At 42.8% G+C, this 22,720-nt stretch overlaps 2 protein-coding genes across 2 annotated transcripts in view; one reads left to right on the forward strand and one right to left on the reverse strand.

Annotated features, from left to right (window-relative positions):
- LOC110530525 (dynamin-3) overlaps positions 1 to 2,183 on the reverse strand; it is a 53,177-nt gene extending 50,994 nt beyond the window's left edge. Inside the window, exons 1-2 of the mRNA XM_036986181.2 lie at positions 1,702 to 2,183; positions 1,065 to 1,379 (exon numbers count right to left, since the gene is read on the reverse strand). Coding sequence (XP_036842076.1) covers positions 1,065 to 1,225 — 161 coding nt within the window. The 5' untranslated portion in view covers positions 1,226 to 1,379; positions 1,702 to 2,183. The remainder of the gene's footprint in view (positions 1 to 1,064; positions 1,380 to 1,701) is intronic.
- Positions 2,184 to 8,002: 5,819 nt separating this feature from the next.
- Positions 8,003 to 9,761, forward strand: LOC149982115 (uncharacterized). Its single transcript, XM_090183032.1, has 2 exons — positions 8,003 to 8,178; positions 8,935 to 9,761. The coding sequence occupies exons 1-2, from the start codon at positions 8,157 to 8,159 to the stop codon at positions 9,222 to 9,224; spliced, it is 312 nt and encodes a 103-aa protein (XP_090039158.1). The 5' UTR covers positions 8,003 to 8,156; the 3' UTR covers positions 9,225 to 9,761.
- The last annotated feature ends 12,959 nt before the right edge of the window (positions 9,762 to 22,720 follow it).

Here is a 22,720-nt window from a genome sequence, read left to right on the forward strand (position 1 = left end):
GAGTGGGGTTACGGCCAGGGTCTGCCATTATCAACGGCGACCCTGGAGCAATCTGGCTTAAGTGCCTTGCTCAATGACACATTGACAGATTTTTCACCACCTAGTCTATTTTGGATTCAAACTAGAGACCTTTTGGTTACTGGCCCAACTCTCTTACCGCTAGGCTATCTGTCACCCACATTTGTCTTGGGACAAATTATAATTGGTAATATAATACTCAACCAGATGATTCAGCCTTGATTCAATTCAGTCTCGCATTACAGTTTCAATCCATTCATTGGTAAATCGATGTCTTGAAATAAACCAAGAGGCAAAAGGATGGACAAATAATTACTCTTCACCTAAAGATGCTTTCGTCTACAGAGGTTTACGTCCTTCATTCACTCTGAAGCAACAACAGCCTATGAATCACATTTGTTTGACAGAAATAAGAAAGGGATAGTCAGTTGTGTCACAGCAGTGAGATAGGCAGTATTGATACAGTATTGATACAGTTTATGCTGTAATGACTAGAAATCCTATTGGAACCAGGAGACCACAGCAGACATCTCGGGTTCTAAAGCAACCTTTATGCAGGTGGTGGGTGGACATGTTATATTTCAACCCAATACTGTAGGCCTATAGACATTATGTATGTACAGTTTACAAATAGAGACATGGATTTGTTTAAAGTGATTGAAAACAAATGTTGTCTCTGTTTAAATGGTAGAGCTACTGAAGAAATTGATATTTCAAGGAATGAAACAGGTTGGATGGGGCTGAAATCCCGAGGGTGTTGCGGTAACCCAAATACCGGCTCCCCTGTCATATAGCCTGCAATGCAATAGGAATGTGCGTTGAAAATAAGATGGAGACGAGCTCGAGCTCCTGGCTACGAGATGATCAGGGACGCCACGGCGCGTGCGTCCTCTGGGAAAACAAAACGTGACGGGGATGGACACGACTGAGGATAAATTGGCCGTGACAGGACATCCCCAAGGTTAACAGGAGATTGGATTATTTCTAGCCCTAGTATTAGTAATGAATTTCACGTGTTGTGTTTGGCTGCTACTCGTTGAACCTACCTGCCAACGAAGTTCTCCAACACCGAGCTCTTGCCAGCGCTCTGTCCGCCGACTACCGCGATTTGTGGCAGGTCAAGATTGCAGCTCTGACCGATGCCGCTGAAAGCGTCCTGGAGTTTATTGACCAGCGGGATCAAATCCTCCATTCCTCGGTTACCCATGGTGCTAGCGGGCGGGAGGCGCTCAAGATGAGAGAGAAGGAAGAGAGAAGGTAGGGGGGTGTGGTGATATATTTAGTCCAGGGCTACCGTGCTTGTTGATGTAGTGAAGTCATCTAGCCGCGCATTGCCCCGAGCCAAGCAAGGGTCGATTCGACTGAGGAGAGACAGGGAAAGCGAGGCAGTCAGAGTAGGATTGCGCAGTTGTTTGCCTGCAACACCACACACACCATTATTTTCAAGGGCATTTGGGGAATGAGGTCCTGTTAAAATCTGTGTCTAAAAGCCATCTATAAAGCCGTGCAAATTTGTAGACATCATTCCATAGATTACATGCATCAAGATGAAAAATAACCTACACCAAATGATACACGTTGCAACGAATATTATGTTTTGTTTACAGGCAACACGTTAATAATAAAAACATCGACATAATTCATTCTATTATTTTTCTATCGCCATTTCTCATTTAGACCTACCCTTTCTCGAGGATTCCTTGTCGTTTTGAATGTCCGAGCGACAAAATCGGTCGCTGTCCAGTGCTGAATCTGAACAACAGGCAGATCCAATCCAAGGTCCGGATCGAAACGCGATTATAGATTATACAAGCAACGCCAACTGCTGTAAATGAGCATCGGTTAAATGTTAAATGGTGATGTCCTGTGCTATAATAATGTTTTGTTCGGGTAGTTTTGCTCGGATGGAGTCAAAGCCTCATTCCGAACGAACCCAAATTCGCCTCTATAACAGATTAATCATATATTTTTATGCAACCGCGATAATTGCGAGGAGGCGCTGCGTTTGGTGTTCAGATTGACATATGAAGTGCCCAATGACAACAGGGGAGCTGTAGACGCGGTAGGCCTATAGGCAGGGCGCATGCAGGTTAGGTATAACAAACCCGCCCCTGTGCTATTGTGCCATGTTTGCGGTCATGACTCACGGCTGCGCATCACGCACTGAGCAGGATTGGATGCGTTCCTTCAGTCCCCTACAGTGAGAGCAAAAATAACATGTCGAATATTTGAATTTGAGGGACACTGACACATTCATGCTCAACTCATCCCCGCTTTCCATCAAGGCCTCTTCTATCGTGTGTGAAAATGCATGATACAAAGATGTATTTTGTTTGATGGCAAAGCATTCTGTTCCATAGCAGGTGTCTGGCCCTACAGTCGGTGTGTAGCTAGTCTACCATAGGCTATAGGCACACGCTGCCTATTATAACCTCACCAAGCCAACATCTGTGTTAGATAAAATCCATTCTCTATCCTCCATTCATTATAACAATAGCTATATCTTATATTTGACATGTTTATTAAACAGCATTATAATCAGTGGCTAAATGTGTTTGGTCATTAAGGCCTACCCTGGTGAGGGCAGACATGGCACACTATAACAACAGGTTAACATTCCAAACACCTAAACAACCCTTCTACACGATGACCAGGTGTCCCATTCAAAATAATAATAAATAATAATACATTTAATTTGTATAGCGCTTTTCATTACAGAGTTATCAATACCATTATCAAGTTTGCAGATGACAAAACAGTGGTAGGCCTGATCACCGACAACAATGAGACAGCCTATAGGGAGGAGGTCAGAGCCCTGGCCCTGTGGTGCTAAGGAAACAATCTCTCCCTCAACGTGATCAAGACAAAGGAGACGATTGTGGACCATTCTCATCGACTGGGCTGTAGTGTCCACATCACCAACAAACTATCATGGTCCAAACACACTAAGACAGTCGTGAAGAGGGTACGACAAAGCCTATTCCACCTCAGGAGAATGAAAAGATTTGGTATGGGTCCTCAGATCCCCAAAAGCTTCTACAGCTGCACCATCGAAAGCATCCTGACTTGTTGCATCACTGCCTGGTATGGCAACTGCTCGGCCTCCAACCGCAAGGTCACTACAGAGGGTAGTGCATACGGCCCAGTACATCACTGGGGCCAAGCTTCCTGGCATTCAGGACCTCTATACCAGGCGATGTTAGAGGAAGGCCCTAAAAATTCCAGTCACCCTAGTCATAGACTGTTCTCTCTGCTACCGCACGGCAAGCGATACCAGAGCGCCAAGTCTAGGTCCAAGAGGCTTCTTAACAGCTTCTACCCCCAAGCCATAAGACTCCTGAACAGCTAAGCAAAGGGCAACCCAACCCCCTCTTTAACGATGCTGCTACTCTCTGTTAATTATCTATGCAGTCACTTTAACTCTACTTACATGTACATATTACCTCAATTACCTCAACTAACTAGTGCCCCCTGCACATTGACTCTGTACTTGTACCCCCCTGTATAAAGCCTCGCTATTGTTATTTTACTGCTGCTGTTTAATTATTTGTTACTTTTATTTTCTATTTTTTACTTATCTATTTTTTACTTAACACTTATTTTTTCTTGAAACTTCTTAAAGGATTGTTGGTTAAGGGCTGGTAAGTAAGCATTTCACTGTAAGGTGTACACCTGTTGTATTCGGAGCATGTGACAAATAACATTTGATTTTGATTAAACTCAAAGCTCTACTTAGGAAAAAAAATAAATATATATATATATATATATATATATATATATACAGTGCCTTGCGAAAGTATTCGGCCCCCTTGAACTTTGCGACCTTTTGCCACATTTCAGGCTTCAAACATTAAGATATAAAACTGTATTTTTTTGTGAAGAATCAACAACAAGTGGGACACAATCATGAAGTGGAACGACATTTATTGGATATTTCAAAAAAATTTAACAATTCAAAAACTGAAAAATTGGGTGTGCAAAATTATTCAGCCCCTTTACTTTCAGTGCAGCAAACTCTCTCCAGAAGTTCCGTGAGGATCTCTGAATGATCTAATGTTGACCTAAATGACTAATGATGATAAATACAATCCACCTGTGTGTAATCAAGTCTCCGTATAAATGCACCTGCACTCTGATAGTCTCAGAGGTCCGTTAAAAGCGCAGAGAGCATCATGAAGAACAAGGAACACACCAGGCAGGTCCGAGATACTGTTGTGAAGAAGTTTAAAGCCGGATTTGGATACAAAATGATTTCCCAAGCTTTAAACATCCCAAGGAGCACTGTGCAAGCGATAATATTGAAATGGAAGGAGTATCAGACCACTGCAAATCTACCAAGACCTGGCCGTCCCTCTAAACTTTCAGCTCATACAAGGAGAAGACTGATCAGAGATGCAGCCAAGAGGCCCATGATCACTCTGGATGAACTGCAGAGATCTACAGCTGAGGTGGGAGACTCTGTCCATAGGACAACAATCAGTCGTATATTGCACAAATCTGGCCTTTATGGAAGAGTGGCAAGAAGAAAGCCATTTCTTAAAGATATCCATAAAAAGTGTTGTTTAAAGTTTGCAACAAGCCACCTGGGAGACACACCAAACATGTAGAAGAAGGTGCTCTGGTCAGATGAAACCAAAATTGAACTTTTTGGCAACAATGCAAAACGTTATGTTTGGCGTAAAAGCAACACACCTCATCACCATGAACACACCATCCCCACTGTCAAACATGGTGGTGGCAGCATCATGGTTTGGGCCTGCTTTTCTTCAGCAGGGACAGGGAAGATGGTTAAAATTGATGGGAAGATGGATGGAGCCAAATACAGGACCATTCTGGAAGAAAACCTGATGGAGTCTGCAAAAGACCTGAGACTGGGATGGAGATTTGTCTTCCAACAAGACAATGATCCAAAACATAAAGCAAAATCTACAATGGAATGGTTCAAAAATAAACATATCCAGGTGTTAGAATGGCCAAGTCAAAGTCCAGACCTGAATCCAATCGAGAATCTGTGGAAAGAACTGAAAACTGCTGTTCACAAATGCTCTCCATCCAACCTCACTGAGCTCGAGCTGTTTTGCAAGGAGGAATGGGAAAAAACGTCAGTCTCTCGATGTGCAAAACTGATAGAGACATACCCCAAGCGACTAACAGCTGTAATCGCAGCAAAAGGTGGCGCTACAAAGTATTAACTTAAGGGGGCTGAATAATTTTGCACGCCCAATTTTTCAGTTTTTGATTTGTTAAAAAAGTTTGAAATATCCAATAAATGTCGTTCCACTTCATGATTGTGTCCCACTTGTTGTTGATTCTTCACAAAAAATACAGTTTTATATCTTTATGTTTGAAGCCTGAAATGTGGCAAAAGGTCGCAAAGTTCAAGGGGGCCAAATACTTTCGCAAGGCACTGTATATACAGTATCAGTCAAAAGTTTGGACACACCTACTCATTCAAGGGTTTTTCTTTATTTGTACTATTTTCTACAATGTAGAATAATAGTGAAGACATCAAAACTATGAAATAACACATGGAATCATGTAGTAACTAAAAAGTGTTAAACAAATGAAAATATATTTGAGATTCTACAAAGTAGCCACCCTTACCTTGATGACAGCTTTGCACTTAAAATATATTTTGATTTGTTTAACACTTTTTTGGTTACTACTTTATTCCTTATGTTGTATTTCATAGTTTTGCTGTCTTCACTATTATTCTACAATGTAGAAAATAGTAAAAAATAAAGAAAAACCCTTGAATGAGTAGGTGTGTCCAAACTTTTGACCGGTACTGTATATACAATAAAAACAACATACAGTTGAAGTCAGAAGTTTACATATGCCTTGGACATACATTTATACTCAGCTTTTCACAATTCCTGACATTTAATGCGAGTAAAAATTCCCTGTCTGAGGTCAGTTAGGATCACCACTTTATTTTAAGAATGTGAAATGTCAGAATCATAGTAGAGAGAATGATTTATTTTAGCTTCTATTTCTTTCATCACATTCCCATTGGGTCAGAAGTTTACATACACTCAATTAGTATTTGGTAGCATTGTCTTTAAATTGTTTAACTTAGATCCAACATTTCAGGTAGCCTTCCACAAGCTTACCACAATACGTTGGGTGAATTTTGGCCCATTCCTGAGTAACTGAGTCAAGTTTGTAGGACTCCTTGCTCGCACACGCTTTTTCGGCTCTGCCCACAAATGTTCCATAGGATTGTATGCTGTCGTTGGCTGGCCCTCGCTTCATATTCGTCGCCAAACCCACTGGCTCCAGGTCATCTATAAGTCTTTGCTAGGTTAAGCCCCGCCTTATCTCAGCTCACTGGTCACCATAGCAGCACCCATCCGTAGCACACGCTCCATCAGGTATATTTCACTTGTCACCCCCAAAGCCAATTCCTCATTTGGCCACCTTTCCTTCCAATTCTCTGCTGCCAATGACTGGAACAAACTGCAAAAATCACTGAAGCTGGAGACTTATATTTCCCTCACTAACTTTAAGCACCAGCTGTCGGAGCAGCCCACAGATCACTGCACCTGTACATAGCCCATCTGTAAATAGCCCATCCAACTACCTCATCCACATACTGTTATTTTTTATTTTATTTAGCTCCTTTGCACCACAGTATCTCTACTTGCACATTCATCTTCTGCACATCTATCACTCCAGTGTTTAATTGCTATATTGTAATTATTTTGCCACTATGGCCTATTTCTTGCCTTACTTCCTTTATCCTACCTCGTTTGCACACACTGTATATATACTTTTTCTATTGTATTATTGACTGTATGTTTGTTTATTCCATGTGTAACTCTGTGTTGTTGTTTGTGACGCACTGCTTTGCTTTATCTTGGCCAGGTTGCAGTTGTCAATGATAACTTTTTCTCAACTAGCCTACCTGGTTAAATAAAGGAGAAATAAAACACAAATAAAAAGCCATGACATCCTTATCTGGACTTTTTCAAGCTGTTTAAAGGCACAGTCAACTTAGTGTATATCAACTTCTGACCCACTGGAATTGTGATACAGTGAATTATAAATGAAATAATCTGTCTGTAAACAATTATTGGAAAAATGACTTGTGTCATGCACAAATTAGATGTCCTAACCGACTTGCCAAAACTATAGTTTGTTAACAAGAAATTTGTGGAGTGGTTGAAAAACAAGTTTTAATGACTCCAACCTAAGTGTATGTAAACTTCCGACTTCAACTGTACATTTAGAATAGAGCCAGGTAAAATAGTAATAGTGGGCTAGGTGCTAAATACATTTTAGATTAGGACTAGCCCTATGAAAAATAGTCTGTAGAAGTGGGTTTTAAGGCCTGTTTTAAAAGTTCCACATGATGGCGCATCTCTCAGATGGTCATGGAGAGCATTCCATAGGCGAGGGGCAAGGGAACAGAAGGCTCCTCCCCCCATAGTTCGGAGACCTTGAAAAAAAACTGGAGCATACATTTCTCTTGCATGGTTGTATCACTATAGCCTATCATTTAGCCTTTCATTTCCCTACTGGCTATACCACATAGCAATGATGGTGAATGATGGTACACTTGTTGCTGTGTTTCAAGTTTCAACCACCAGAGAGCAGCGTTAATCAAGAATCAACACTTGGCCTCATTTACCAGTCACTTGATTCTTAGTTATTGTGGAATCAATCCACATAGGCCTACATCACACAATATTAAGATATCTTGCTGATTGTCATCTTTTGTGAATGCCTGTGGAGGAAGACTGGAGTAGATTCTGTGTGAGTAGGCAGCTTCCGATACACCATCAACACTTATTAAAGGGATACTTCAGGATTTTGGCAATGAGGCCCTTAATCTAGCTCCCCAGAGACAGATGAACTTGTGGAGACCATTTTTTCTCTGCGTGCAGTTTGAAGGAAGTTGCTAACTAACATGGACTTCAGGTCATTGCGCTAACACTAGTCAACATTGGCTCACAAAACAACTTTTAACTTCCTTCATACTGGACACAGACACATAAAAATGGTATCAACAAGTTCATCTGACTCTGGGGAAGTAGATACAATCCCGAAGTATACTTTTAAAGAAGGAATCCGCAGTAGGGGAAACAGCACCACTTGCTGCCCTACCACCATTGTTATTGCTTTTGTTTGCCAAAATGAAGAGCTTTGAGCAGCACGGTAAAAACTTTTAAAAGTACATATTGTGCTCTTCTATTGTGTGTGCAATTATGTCCAAGATGAAAACATTGTGTTCGTTGTTTGCAGTAACTTCTTTGTTGTTGTAGTCAGGGTTTGGTAGGTTACTTTCTAAATGTAAACCATTTTAATTACTAGTTACCTGTCCAAAAATGTAACGTAACTTTTGGATCACCCAAAGTCAGTAATGTAGACCTAATCTGATTACTTTCCTTATTAGGCACAGGTTACGCTTTTCATCATGAATCTTGTTGAAGCAGCTCTGCAGAGTGGTCACTAGCTGGCACAGTCACAAAATGTTATTTTAAACCTAACCCTAACCACACTGCTTACCCTAATGCCTAACCTTAAATTAAGACTAAAAAACATATTTTAGTTTTCAGAAAGTTTTACAATATAGCGGAAATCGCTCATTTCTGCCTTAAGGACAAGACTCATCGCAATAAACATCAACCTGCTTAAGGTGCATTAGAAGAAGACAAAAAATGAATACTACCAATTGAAGAACATATATTTCAGGATAATGTTATGTATGGTCATGTATGTACACTACATGGCCAAAAGTATGTGGACACCTCTTACAATGAGTGGATTTCAGCCACATTTGTTGCTGACAGGTGTATAAAATCAAGAACACAGCCATACAATCTCCATAGACAAACATTAAGTAATGCCAAGCGTCAACTGGAGTAAAGCTCGCTGACATTGTTTACTCAAGTGTTTCCTTTATTTTGGCAGTTACCGGTGTGCCTACAGTCGGGAAGGCCACAGTTTGGGCAGCATGTGTGCCAGAGCCGCCAGAGCCGTCAGCCAGCCAGGAGCCGCCAGAGCCATCAGCCAGCCAGGAGCCGCCAGAGCCGTCAGCCGGCCAGGAGCCGCCAGAGTCGTCAGCCGGCCAGGAGCCGCCAGAGCCGTCAGCCAGCCAGGAGCCGCCAGAGCCGTCAGTCAGCCAGGAGCTGCCAGAGCCGTCAACCAGCCAGGAGCTGCCAGAGCTGTCAACCAGCCAGGAGCTGCCAGAGCCTATTTAGGGCCTATTTATTAGGGTTACCAGGTCAGGGTCGGCGGCAAGGGTCGCCGTTCCTAGGAGGACACTAAAGCGGACAAAGACTATGGTGGAGTGGAGTCCACGTCCTGTTCCAGAGCCGCCACCGCGGACAGATGCTCACCCAGACCCTCCCCTATAGGTTCAGGTTTTGCGGCCGGAGTCCGCACCTTGGGGAGTGGGGGGGGGGGGGGGGGGGGTACTGTCACGTAGTTCTTTTGTGTTTTCTTTGTTTTAGTGTTGGTCAGGACGTGAGCTGAGTGGGCATTATATGTTGTGTGTCTAGTTTTCCGTTTCTATGTTTGGCCTGATATGGTTCTCAATCAGAGGCAGGTGTTAGTCATTGTCATCTCTGATTGGGAACCATATTTAGGTAGCCTGTTTTATGTTGGGTTTTTGTGGGTGGTTGTCTTCTGTCTTCGTGTGTCTGCACCAGACAGAACTGTTTAGGTTTTTCACATTTGTTGTTTTGTATTTTGTAGTGTTCACATTTACCGTCTTTATTAAACATGATGAACACTAACCACACTGCGCTTTGGTCCTCTCCTTCGTCCACAGAAGAAAGCCGTTACAACAACCACAATTCGTAAGGCGCAAATAGAGCTAAATGAGAGCGAAGCAATGTGCCTAGATTTCAATGCACTATGTAGCCTAGATATCAATAATAAGTGATATCCATACCGCCCGTAGGCTACAACACAGTCGTGAAGAGGGAACGATAATGCCAATGCCCCCTCAGGAGACTGAAAAGATGTGGCACGGGTCCTCATATCCTCAAAAAGTTATTCAGCTGCACCATCGAGAGCACTGGTTGCATCACTGCCTGGTATGGCACCTGCTCGGCCTCCGACCGCAAGGCACTACAGAGGGTAGTGCGTATGGCCCAGTACATCACTGGGGCCAAACTTCCTGCCATACAGGACTTCTATACCAGACGGTGTCAGAGGAAGGCCCTAAGATTCCAGCCACCCTAGTCAAAGACTGTTCTCTCTGCTAGCGCACAGCAAGCAGTACCAGAGCCCCAAGTCTAGGTCCATAAGACTCCTGAACAACAAATCAAATGGCTACCTGGACTATTTGCATTGTCTCCCCCATTTTTTTATGCTGCTGTTACTCTCTGTTTATTGTCTATGTATAGTCACTTTACCTCTACCTACATGTACATATTACCTCAATTACCTCGACTAACCCGTGCCCCCGTACATTGACTCTGTACCGGTACCCCCTATATATAGCCTCGCTACTGTTATTTTATTGTTGCTCTTTAATTATTTGTTATTTTGTTTTTTCTTCTTTGTATTTATTTATTTTTTTACTTCAGTTTATTTTAGTAAATACTTTCTTAACACTTCTTTTTCTTAAAATTGCATTGTTGGTTAAGGGCTTGTAAGTAAGCATTTCACTGTAAGGTCTACCTACACCTGTTGTATTGGGCGCATGTGACAAATTAAATTATATTTTTTGTTTGATATGTTCTGGGATTCATCCAATGGCATTGAGGAGTTTACCACATCAGTCAGGGGCTTCATTAATAAGTGCTTTGACAATGTTGTCTCCACAGTGACCATACCGTACGTACATATCCCAACCAGAAGCAATGGATTACAGGCAACATCCGCACTGAGCTAAAGGCTAGCGCTGCCACTTTCAAGGAGCAGGACACTAATCCGGAAGCTTATAAGAAATCCCGCTACGCCCTTCGACGAACCATCAAACAGGAAAAGTGTCAATATAGGACTAAGATCAAATCCTACTACACCGGCTCTGACGCTCGTCAGATGTGGTAGGGCTTGAAAACTATCATGGATTACAAAGGGAAATCCAACTGCGAGCTGCCCAGTGATGCAAGCCTACAAGACAAGCTAAATGCCTTCTATGCTCGCAAGCAACACTGAACTATGCGTGAGAGCACCAGCTGTTCCGGACGACTGTCTGATCACACTCTCCGTAGCCAATGTGAGTAAGAACATTAAACAGATTAACATTCACAAGGCCGCAGGGCCAGACGGATTACCAGGACACATACTCAAAACATGCGCTGACTAGCTTGGAAGTGTCTTCGCTGACATTTTCAACATTTCACTGACCCAGTCTGTAATACATACATGTTTTAAGCAAACCACCATAGTCCCTGTGCCTAAGAATGCCAAGGTAAACTGTCTAAATGACTACCGCGCCGTAGCACTCACATCTGTAGCCATGAAATGCTAACACCATCATCCCAGAAACCCTGGACCCACTCCAATTCATATACCGACCCAATAAATCCACAGATGGCGCAATCTCTATTGCACTCCACACTGCCATGTCCCACCTGGACAAAAGGAACACCTATGTGAGAATGCTGTTCATTTACTACAGCTCAGCATTCAACACAATTGTGCCCTCCAAGCTCATCACTAAGCTAAGGATCCTGGGACTGAAAATCTTCCTCTGCAACTCGATCCTGGACTTCCTGACAGGCCGGTCCCAGATGGTGAGGGTAGGCAACAACACATCCGCCACACTGACCCTCAACATGGGGGCCCCCCAGGGGTGCGTGCTCAGTCCGCTCCTGTACTCCCTGTTCACCTATGACTTGGTGGCTACACATGACTCCAACACCATCACTCGGGGCTCCCGAGTGGCGCAGCGGTCTAAGGCATTGTATCTCAGTGCTAGAGGCGTCACTACCTTAACCCTGGTTCGAATCCAGGCTGTATTACAACCAGCCATGATTGGGAGTCCCATAGGGTGGTGCACAATTGGCCCAGAGTTGTACGGGTTTGGCCGGTGTTGGCCTTCATAAATAAGAATTTGTTCATAACTGACTTGCCTAGTTAAATAAAAATTAAATACATTTTTAAAAGTTTGCTGACAACACAACGGTGGTAGGCCTGATCACCGACGATGATGAGACAGCCTATAGGGAGGAGGTCAGAGACCTGGCAGAGTGGTTCCAGGACAAAAACCTCAATGTATTTCACATTCAATGTGGGCAAGACAAAGGAGCTTATCGTGGACTACAAGAAACAGATAGCCAAACATGCCCCCATTCACATCGTTGGAGCTATAGTGGAGCGGGTCGAGAGCTTCAAGTTCCTCGGTGTCCACATCACTAAGGACCTATCATGGTCCAAACACACCAACACAGTTGTGAAGAGGGCACGAAATCACCTGCCCCTCGGGAGGCTGAAAAGATTTGTCATGGGCCCTCAGATTTTCAAGAAGTTCTACAGCTGCACCATTGACACTGGCTGCATCACTGGCTGCATCACCGTTTGGTATGGCAACAGAGGGTAGTGCGTACGGCCCAGTACATCACTGGCTGCATCACCGTTTGGTATGGCAACAGAGGGTAGTGCGTACGGCCCAGTACATCACTGGAGTCAAACTAGTTGCCATCCAGAACCTTTTTTTACCAGGCGGTGTCAGGAAGACCCTAAACATTCTCAAAGACTACAGCCACCCAAGTCATAGACTGTTCTCTCTGCTACCGCACAGCCAACGGTACCAGAGCGCCAGTTCTGTGACCATAAGGCACCTGAATACCCCCAAGGCATAAGACTGCTGAATAGTTCATCAAATGGCTTCCCTGACTGTTTACATTGACCCTGTTAATTATATATTTATTTCTCCCTGGCACTGGCTCTATGCACACTCATTAGACTCTACCCACACACTCACTGATACTACACTGAGACTCCAACTCACACACACACATACACACACACTCACTACATATGCTCGCACCCACAAAATGCATATTGACGCCACACACACTCACACATAGACACCCTTTCACACTCTTCCCATATGCTGCTGCTACACTGTTTATTGTATATGCTGAGCAGTGGAGGCTGCTGAGGGGAGGACGGCTCATAATAATGTTTGGAGAGGAGCCAATGGAATGGCATCAATTACATGGAACCCATGTGTTTGATGTATTTGATACCATTCCACATTTTCCACTCCAGCCATTACTAGGAGCCTGTCCTCCCAAATTAAGGTGCAACCAACCTCCTGTGTGATATGCTAAGTCACTTTTACCCCTACCCACATGTACATACTCTATTACCTCAAATACTTCAACTACCTTGTACCCCTGCACATTGACTCAGTACTGGTACTCCTTATTTATAGCCTCGTTATTGTTTTTATTGTGTTACTATTTCCTTTTTATTTAGCAAATATTTGTCTACTTTTTAAAAACTTTGCATCATTGGGAAAGGGCTCGAAAGCATGCATTTCACTGTAAAGTCTACACCTGTTGTATTCGGTGCAAGTGACCAATAAGTTTGATTTATGATGTCTAACTTTAGTCTTTTCAGATCTGACCCTCATCAATCAGTCAGTCTCATCTGCCCTCACTGTTTCACTGTCTCCGTTTTGGAACTTTCTAAGATGACATACACACATATCTGTATGAGTTGATAACGCATGCACCACGTTTGCTCTAGCATCAGTGTTTTTACCATTATATTTGATTGTGTTAAACTTTGCATCATGTGTGTGTGTGTGTGTGTGTGTGTGTGTGTGTGTGTGTGTGTGTGTGTGTGTGTGTGTGCGCGCACGTGTGTCGTCCCCCCGTCTCGCTCCACAGGCACTCAGAATCGTTCATTACCCACACTCCAGTGGGGCGCTGTGTTTGGACAGTGGTATCTCCCTGATGGCCAGGGACGTCTGCTGGGCTCATCAAAACCCCAACACCACATATCTCCCTCCAACTGCCTTCAACAGGTCCAGAGCCAAAGACAAGAGGAGTAATAGCTTTTACTAGGTGTCTAGCTCAAATGGTGCTCTATTCCCTATGTAGTTCACTACTTTTTATATATAGTGCACTACATAGGGAATAGGGTGCTATTAGCCTATATATAGCCTAAGAATGTCAGACTCTAAATGGTATCGGTGCTATTACTGCTGATGCTCAGTGTTGTTGGTCAATTCCAATTCAATTCGGGTGGAAGTGCATCCAAAATCGCTTTACATGTCCACGAGAATTTGAATTCATCCCCTGAATTGAAATGGAATTTACCCCGACCCTTCTCTCAGTGGAGGCTGCTGAGGGGAGGACGGCTCATAATAATGGCTGGAACAGAGCAAATGGAATGGCATCAATGCATATGATCACGTTTGATGTATTTGATACCATTTAAGTAATTCCGCTCCAGCTGTTACCACTAGCCCGTCCTCCCAAGTTAAGGTGCCACCAACCTCCTGTGTCTGCTGCAACTTTCTTTCTCCAAATGAGATGAAAATGTTGCTTTTGTCTGAAGTTTACTAGATCTGCGTGGACTTGTCATCTTAGCAGAGATCTTTATGTACAGTTATGGATTGCCTTGGTCTTATTTTTGACTCCTTCCATCTGGTCAGGTCTCTTCAGACTACTTGGAGGAAGGAGAGTTATGATTCTCTTCATCCTTTCCTCCATCAATATGTTGATGGCAAACTCTAATACTTGGGTTAGTTGCGCCAGAGGCAGAGGGCCCTGTTAAACTGTCATCGATGAGGAAAACAGTTGTTCTTCCCGTAACATACACATTACACCTTTCACATGCACATACTGCACACACACACACGCACTACATACACACCAAATGAACACGCACACCAAATCAACACACACACGGACATATACACAGTGGTTGATTGGCTAGTGGCGTGTGCTTGGCTGCATTACATAGCAAAAGTAGGAAAAGAGGAATTTATTGGGGCTTTTAAATGTACAGTATTACGGACATTGGTATTCCGAGGACCTATACTTATGGAACAACGTGCCTGAAGGCTGCTTTGTGAAGAGGGTATTACTGGAATTATGAGGATCTGGAATTCCATGATTTTACACAGTATATTTAGATGACATACAGTGAGGAAAAAAAGTATTTGATCCCCTGCTGATTTTGTACGTTGCCCACTGACAAAGAAATGATCAGTCTATAATTTTAATGGTAGGTTTATTTGAACAGTGAGAGACAGAATAACAACAAAATAATTCAGAAAAACGCATGTCAAAAATGTTATCAATTGATTTGCATTTAATGAGGGAAATAAGTATTTGACCCCTCTGCAAAAGATAACTTAGTACTTGGTGTCAAAACCCTTGTTGGCAAACAGAGGTCAGACGTTTCTTGTAGTTGGCCACCAGGTTTGCACACATCTCAGGAGGGATTTTGTCCCACTCCTCTTTGCAGATCTTCTCCAAGTCATTAAGGTTTCGAGGCTGACGTTTGGCAACTCGAACCTTCAGCTCCCTCCACAGATTTTCTATGGGATTAAGGTCTGGAGACAGGCTAGGCCACTCCAGGACCTTAATGTGCTTCTTCTTGAGCCACTCCTTTGTTGCCTTGGCCGTGTGTTTTGGGTCATTGTCATGCTGGAATACCCATCCACGACCCATTTTCAATGCCCTGGCTGAGGGAAGGAGGTTCTCACCCAAGATTTGACGGTACATGGCCCCGTCCATCATCCCTTTGATGCGGTGAAGTTGTCCTGTCCCCTTAGCAGAAAAACCCCAAAGCATAATGTTTCCACCTCCATGTTTGACGGTGGGGATGGTGTCCTTGGGGTCATAGGCAGCATTCCTTCTCCTCCAAACACGCCGAGTTGAGTTGATGCCAAATAACTCCATTTTGGTCTCATCTGACCACAACACTCACCCAGTTGTCCTCTGAATCATTCAGATGTTCATTGGCAAACTTCAGACGGGCATGTATATGTGCTTTCTTGGGCAGGGGGACCTTGCGGGCGCTGCAGGATTTCAGCCCTTCACGGCGTAGTGTGTTACCAATTGTTTTCTTGGTGACTAGGGTCCCAGCTGCCTTGAGATCATTGACAAGATCCCCCCGTGTAGTTCTGGGCTGATTCCTCACCGTTCCCATGATCATTGCAACTCCACGAGGTGAGATCTTGCATGGAGCCCCAGGCCGAGGGAGATTGACAGTTCTTTTGTGTTTCTTCCATTTGCAAAAAATCGCACCAACTGTTGTCACCTTCTTACCAAGCTGCTTGGCGATGGTCTTGTAGCCCATTCCAGCCTTATGTAGGTCTACAATCTTGTCCCTGACATCCTTGGAGCGCTCTTTGGTCTTGGCCATGGTGGAGAGTTTGGAATCTGATTGATTGATTGCTTCTGTGGACAGGTGTCTTTTATACAGGTAACAAACTGAGATTAGGAGCACTCGCTTTAAGAGTGTGCTCCTAATCTCAGCTCGTTACCTGTATAACAGACACCTGGGAGCCAGAAATCTTTCTGATTGAGAGGGGGTCAAATGCTTATTTCCCTCATTAAAATGCAAATCAATTTATAACATTTTTGACATGTGTTTTTCTGGATTTTTTGTTGTTGTTATTCTGTCTCTCACTGTTCAAATAAACCTACCATTAAAAGTATAGACTGATGATTTATTTGTCAGTGGTCAAACGTACAAAATCAGCAGGGGATCAAATACTTTTATCCCTCACTGTAATCGGAGAGAGAGAGACAGACAAATGGACAGACAGACAGACAGACAGACAGACAGACAGACAGACGGACAGACGGACAGACAGGTGGACAGAGTGACAGTGAGGGAGAGAGATTACAGATGGAGATACATTTGCATATGATACAGTGTTACGGCATGGTAGCAAATGTCTGATGCACAAATAATGTCTCTGAATCAACATCAACCTGTTTTCATTGTGTCAGAGAGAGAAAGGGAGAGAAACGGAGAGAGAAAAAAGCCTTTGGTACTGCATGCATACCCTTTACAGAAAGGGTCTGTGTGTGTGTGTGTGTGTGTGTGTGTGTGTGTGTGTGTGTGTGTGTGTGTGTGTGTGTGTGTGTGTGTGTGTGTGTGTGTGTGTGTGTGTGTGTGTGTGTGTGTGTGTGTGTGTGTGTGTGTCACTGACTGAGGTGACCATGTAGCCAGTCTACAGTGGAGCGTTTGTATAATGGTCTGGTGCCATGTTAGTCTGTCTGCATCACTAATGAAGGCTTATGGACAGAAACACCTGGCTGGCTGCCTTGGGCTGGCAGTGAGCACTGAGTGACTAAACAACACTTACAGTAAGAGGAGGGGGGGGAGAGGGACATAGTGTGTGATCCACCATGATTACACCTGGCAGACAGTCATAGCAGACAGACAGCAGACAATCTTTAATCCTTACAGACAAAAACATCCCATCCCACCATCGCATCATATTGCCTGAGGGCTAAGTTATAGGACACAACAAAACACCCCCGGTATCCACCTCAGTACCCAACACCAGGACTACTGTAGTGTACCAACCTTGAAGGCCACCTTTTCCAGCAACATGAATCAAAAGTATTGAGTCATTTATGTTTTCACCAGCCTTACATTATGGTACTGTATAGTCACATACATGTAACGCTACATGGAGCAAAGTAAACACTGAGGTAACTGAAGAATGCCTGGGAAAGAAACCACCTGCTGCTTCTGGGGTTAAGAGGTCATACTGTGTGAATGTGTGTGTGTGTGTGTGTGTGTGTGTGTGTGTGTGTGTGTGTGTGTGTGTGTGTGTGTGTGTGTGTGTTTGTGTGTGTGTGTCACATCTACCTCACCCTGCATACCAAAATCAAATCAAATGTTATTAGTCACATGCGTCAAATACAACATGTGTAGTAGACCTTACAGTAAAATACTTACTGACAAGCCCCCAACCAACAGTGCAGTTTCAAAAAATATGGATAAGAATAAGAGATAAATTGTAACAAGTATTAAAGAGCGGGAGTAAAAAATAAGAATATATATATATAGGGGGTGCCGGTACAGAGTCAACATGCGGGGGCACCGATTAGTTTAGGTAGTATGTACATGTAGGTAGAGTTAATTAAAGTGACTATGCATAGATGACAACAGAGAGTGGCAGTGGTGTGGAGTGGGGGGGGGGGGGGCAATGCAAATAGTCTGGGTAGCCATTTGACTAGATGTTCGGGAGTCTAATGGCTTGGGGGTGGAAGCTGTTAAGAAGCCTCTTGGACCTAGACTTGGCACTCCAGTACTGCTTGCCGTGTAGTAGCAAAGAGAACAGTCTATGACTAGGATGGGTGGAGTCTTTGACAATTTTTAGGGCCTTCCTCTGACACCGCCTGCTATAGAGGTCCTGGATGGCAGGAAGCTTGGCCCCAGTGATGTACTGGGCCGTTCGCACTACACTTTGTAGTGCCTTACGGTTGGAGGCCGAGCAGTTGCCATACCAGGCAGTGATGCAACAAGTCAGGATGCTCTCGATGGTGCAGCTGTAGAACCTGTTGAGGATCTGAGGACCCATGCCAAATACAACAGACCAATCATACCACCAACCAATCACCTGTTGTTGAAAAAACTTAACTGCTATGGCTTTTCAACCTCTACCATATCGTGGATTCAGAGCTATCTGTCTAATAGAACTCAAAGGGTTTTCTATAATGGAAGCGTCTCTAATATCAAACATGTAAAGTGTGGTGTACCGCAGGGCAGCTCTCTAGGCCCTCTACTCTTTACTATTTTTACCAATGACCTGCCACTGGCATTAAACAAAGCATGTGTGTCCATGTATACTGATGATTCAACCATATTCGCATCAGCAACCACAGCTAATGAAGTCACTGAAATCCTTAACAAAGAGTTGCAGTCTGTTTTGGAATGGGTGGCCAGTAATAAACTGGTCCTGAACATCTCTAAAACTAGGACCATTGTATTTGGTACAAATCATTCCTTAAGTGCTATACCTCAGCTGAAACTTGTAATGAATGGTGTGGCTGTTGAAGTTGAGGAGACTAAATCACTTGGCGTTACCGTAGATTGTAAACTGTCATGTTCAAAACATTCAGTGGTTGCAAAGATGGGAAGAGGTCTAGCCGTAATAAAGAGATGCTCTGCTTTTTTGACACCACACTCCAAAAAGTAAGTTCTGCAGGCTCATGTTTTGTCTAATCTTGATTATTGTTCAGTCGTGTGGTCCAATGCTGCAAGGAAAGACCTAGTTAAGCTTTGCTCGTTTTGCTCTTAATTGTAGTCAGAGGGCTGATATAAATGCTATGCATGACAGTCTCTCTTGGCTTAGAGTTGAGGAGAGACTGATTGCATCACTTCTTCTTTTTATGAGAAACATTAATGTGTTGAAAATCCCAAATTGTTTGCATAGTCAACTTACACACAGCTCTAACACACTTCCTTTCCCACCAAACATGCCACCAGGGGTATTGTGTAGAGCCCTTATTGCATGGAACTTCCTTCCATCTCATAATGCTCAAATAAACAGCAAACCTGGTTTTAAAAAAAAGATAAAGCAACACCTCGCGGCACAACGCCTCTCCCCTATTTGACATAGATAGTTTGTGTGTATGCATTGATATGTAGGCTACGTGTGCCTTTAAAAAATGTATGTAGTTCTGTCCTTGAGCTGTTCTTGTCTAATGATGTTCTGTAATATGTCATTCTGTATTATGTTTCATGTTTTGTGTGGACCCCAGGAAGAGTAGCTGCTGCTTTTGCAACAGCTAATGGAGATCCTAATAAAATACCAAAATACCAATCACCACAATGTAAATGACCCTTTACCCCACAATGTGTGAGCTAATGAGTGTGTTGGCCTCCACAAAATGAGCAAAATTCATAATTTGTTCTGAAACTAAATGTTTTGCCTCTCACCAGAGGCAGATCTGTTGTTTCCCAACCCTCAAGGCTGTTGGTAAGGCTGTTGAAATTACCGATTTGAAGTTGATTAGTCTGAGTAACTAATGTTGTCTGTTTGTCTGTTGACTGGCTGGCAACTTATTCCAGGTACCAGAAGTTATTTCCACAGTCCTTTTACTGTCCTGGATCACCACTTCAACTGTTTCTCTCTTTATCCCTTATGTTTGTCATGCGGGATCAGATGCATCGTCAACTTCCATGTCCCACTTCACTAATACTTCTCAAAATGTCTCAAGCTTCTGGATCCATCTTCTGGATTTTTTTATGTCATTTTATTTTCCTTTCTTAGGGGGGAAGTATGTCATTCTTATTTAACTCAATGTATCAGTAACATAAGCCTTCCCTTTGGTATTCAGGAGTGGAAATCTGAAGTTGTTGCCAAGGATGCTGCTAGTATTGTACATTCAGGGTTTCTTGGAATCTTAAAAAAAGAAAACTGGTCTAAACTGGTCCAAGAGGAGATTTCAGTCTCAGTTTCTTTTCTGAGTCTCTGCCAGGATGGTCATCCTCCTTGCTATTATTTTCTTCACTCTTTACTCCATCTGATGTACAGTATCTGTCCATTTATTCTCCTAGAAAATATGACATGCACAACTCTTACGAAGATATACTTCCTTCAGAAAGTATTCACACACCTTTTCCTAATTGTGTTGTGTTACAGCCTGAATTTAAAATGAATTAGAGATTTTGTGTCACTAGCATACACACAGTACCCCATAATGTCAAAGTGGAATTATGTTTTTGCACATTTTTACAAATTAATAAAATATGAAAAGCTGAAATGTCTTGAGTCAATAAGCATTCATCCCCTTTGTTATGGCAAGCCTAAATAAGTTCCGGAGTACAAATGTGCTCAGCAAGTCACATGAGTTGCAAGGACTACCTCTGTGTGCAATAATAGTGTTGAACATTATTTTTTTAATGACTATATAAGGGCTCAGGGCCAGACCCAGATGCAGACACGGGAGGTAGATGGTTTGAGTATTTGATATTTATTAGTTCCAAAAGGGTAGGCAAGAGAATGGTCGTGGGCAGGCAAAAGGTCAAAACCAGATCAGAGTCCAGAAGGTACAGAATGGCAGGCAGGCTTGAGGTCAGGGCAGGCGGGTACGGAGTCCAGAAAACAGGCAAGGGTCAAAACCGTGAGGACTAGCAAAAGACAGAATAGCAAAAGCAGGAGCATGGGAAAAACACCCTGGTTGACTTGAAACAGACAAGACAAACTGCCACAGAGACAGGAAACACAGGGATAAATACACTGGGGAAAATAAGCGACACCTGGAGGGGGTGGAGACAATCACAAGGACAGGTGAAACAGATCAGGGCGTGACCGACTACCTAATTTCTGTACCCCACATATATAATTATCTGTAAGGTCCCTCAGTCAAGTAGTGAATATCAAAACAGATCCAACCACAAAGACCAAGGAGGTTTTCCAATGCCTCGCAAAGAAGGGAACCTATTGATAGATGGGTAACAAAAAAATGCAGACATTGAATATCCCTTTGAGCATGGTGACATTATTAATTACATTTTCGATGGTGTATCGATACACCCAGTCACTACGAAGATACAGGGGTCCTTCCTAACTCAGTTGCCGGAGAGGAAGGAAACCGCTCAGGGATTTCATCATGAGACCGAAGGTGACTTTAAAACAGTTTCAGAGTTTAATGGCTGTGATAGGAGAAAACTGAGGATGGATCAACAACATTGTAGTTATTCCACAATACTAACTGAAATGACAGAGTGAAAAGAAGGAAGCAAATATTCCAAAACATGCATCCTGTTTGCAGTAAGGCACTAAAGTAAAACTACAAAACATGCATCCTGTTTGCAGTAAGGCACTAAAGTAAAACTACAAAACATGCATCCTGTTTGCAGTAAGGCACTAAAGTAAAACTACAAAACATGCATCCTGTTTGCAGTAAGGCACTAAAGTAAAACTACAAAACATGCATCCTGTTTGCAGTAAGGCACTAAAGTAAAACTACAAAACATGCATCCTGTTTGCAGTAAGGCACTAAAGTAAAACTACAAAACATGCATCCTGTTTGCAGTAAGGCACTAAAGTAAAACTACAAAAAATGTGGCAAAGAAATTATCTTTATGTTTTGAATACAAAGCGTTATGTTTGGGGCAAATCCAACTGAGTACCACTCTTCATATTTTAAAGCATGTTGGTGTCTGCATCATGTTATGGGTATGTATGCTTGTTATCAGCAAGGACTAGGGAGTTTTCTTTAGGATAAAAATAAACAGAATAGAGATAAGCACAGGAAAAATCCTGGAGGATAACCTGATTCAGTGTGCTTTCCAACAGACACTGGGAAACTAATGTACCTTTCAGCAGGACAATAACCTAAAACACAAGGCCAAAAATACACTGGAGTTGCTTACCAAGATGACACTGAATGTTCCAAAGTGGCCTAGTTACAGTTTTGACAAATCGGCTTGAAAATCTATGGCAAGACTTGAAAATGGCTGTCTAGCACTGATCAACAATCAACTTGACAGACTTTGAAGAATGTTTTAAAGAATAATGTGCAAATATTGTACCATCCAGGTGTGTAAAGCTCTTAGAAATGTACCCAGAAACACTCCGAGCTGTAATCGCTGCCAAAGGTGATTCTAACATGTATTGACTCATGGGTGTAAATATGAGATATTTCTGTACTTAATTTTCAATACATTTGCAAAAATGTCTAAAAACATGTTTTATTTTTGTCATTATTGGTTATTGTTTGTAGGTGGTTGAGAAAAACAAAAATTTTGTTTCAGGCAGTAACACAACAAAATGTGGAGTAAGTCAAGAGGTATGACTTCT

The sequence above is a fragment of the Oncorhynchus mykiss genome, chromosome 8 (genome assembly GCF_057628025.1).
Source record: "Oncorhynchus mykiss isolate SJ-2025 chromosome 8, ASM5762802v1, whole genome shotgun sequence".
Lineage (NCBI taxonomy): Eukaryota > Metazoa > Chordata > Actinopteri > Salmoniformes > Salmonidae > Oncorhynchus > Oncorhynchus mykiss.

Excerpts from the sequence above, each read along its gene's own strand:
- LOC149982115 (XM_090183032.1), top strand. The coding sequence starts at position 8,157 with ATGAAGAGCTTTGAGCAGCACG. Across the intron at positions 8,179-8,934 it reads GAAGAGCTTTGAGCAGCACG|TTACCGGTGTGCCTACAGTC; the intron begins GTAAAAACTTTT and ends TTATTTTGGCAG.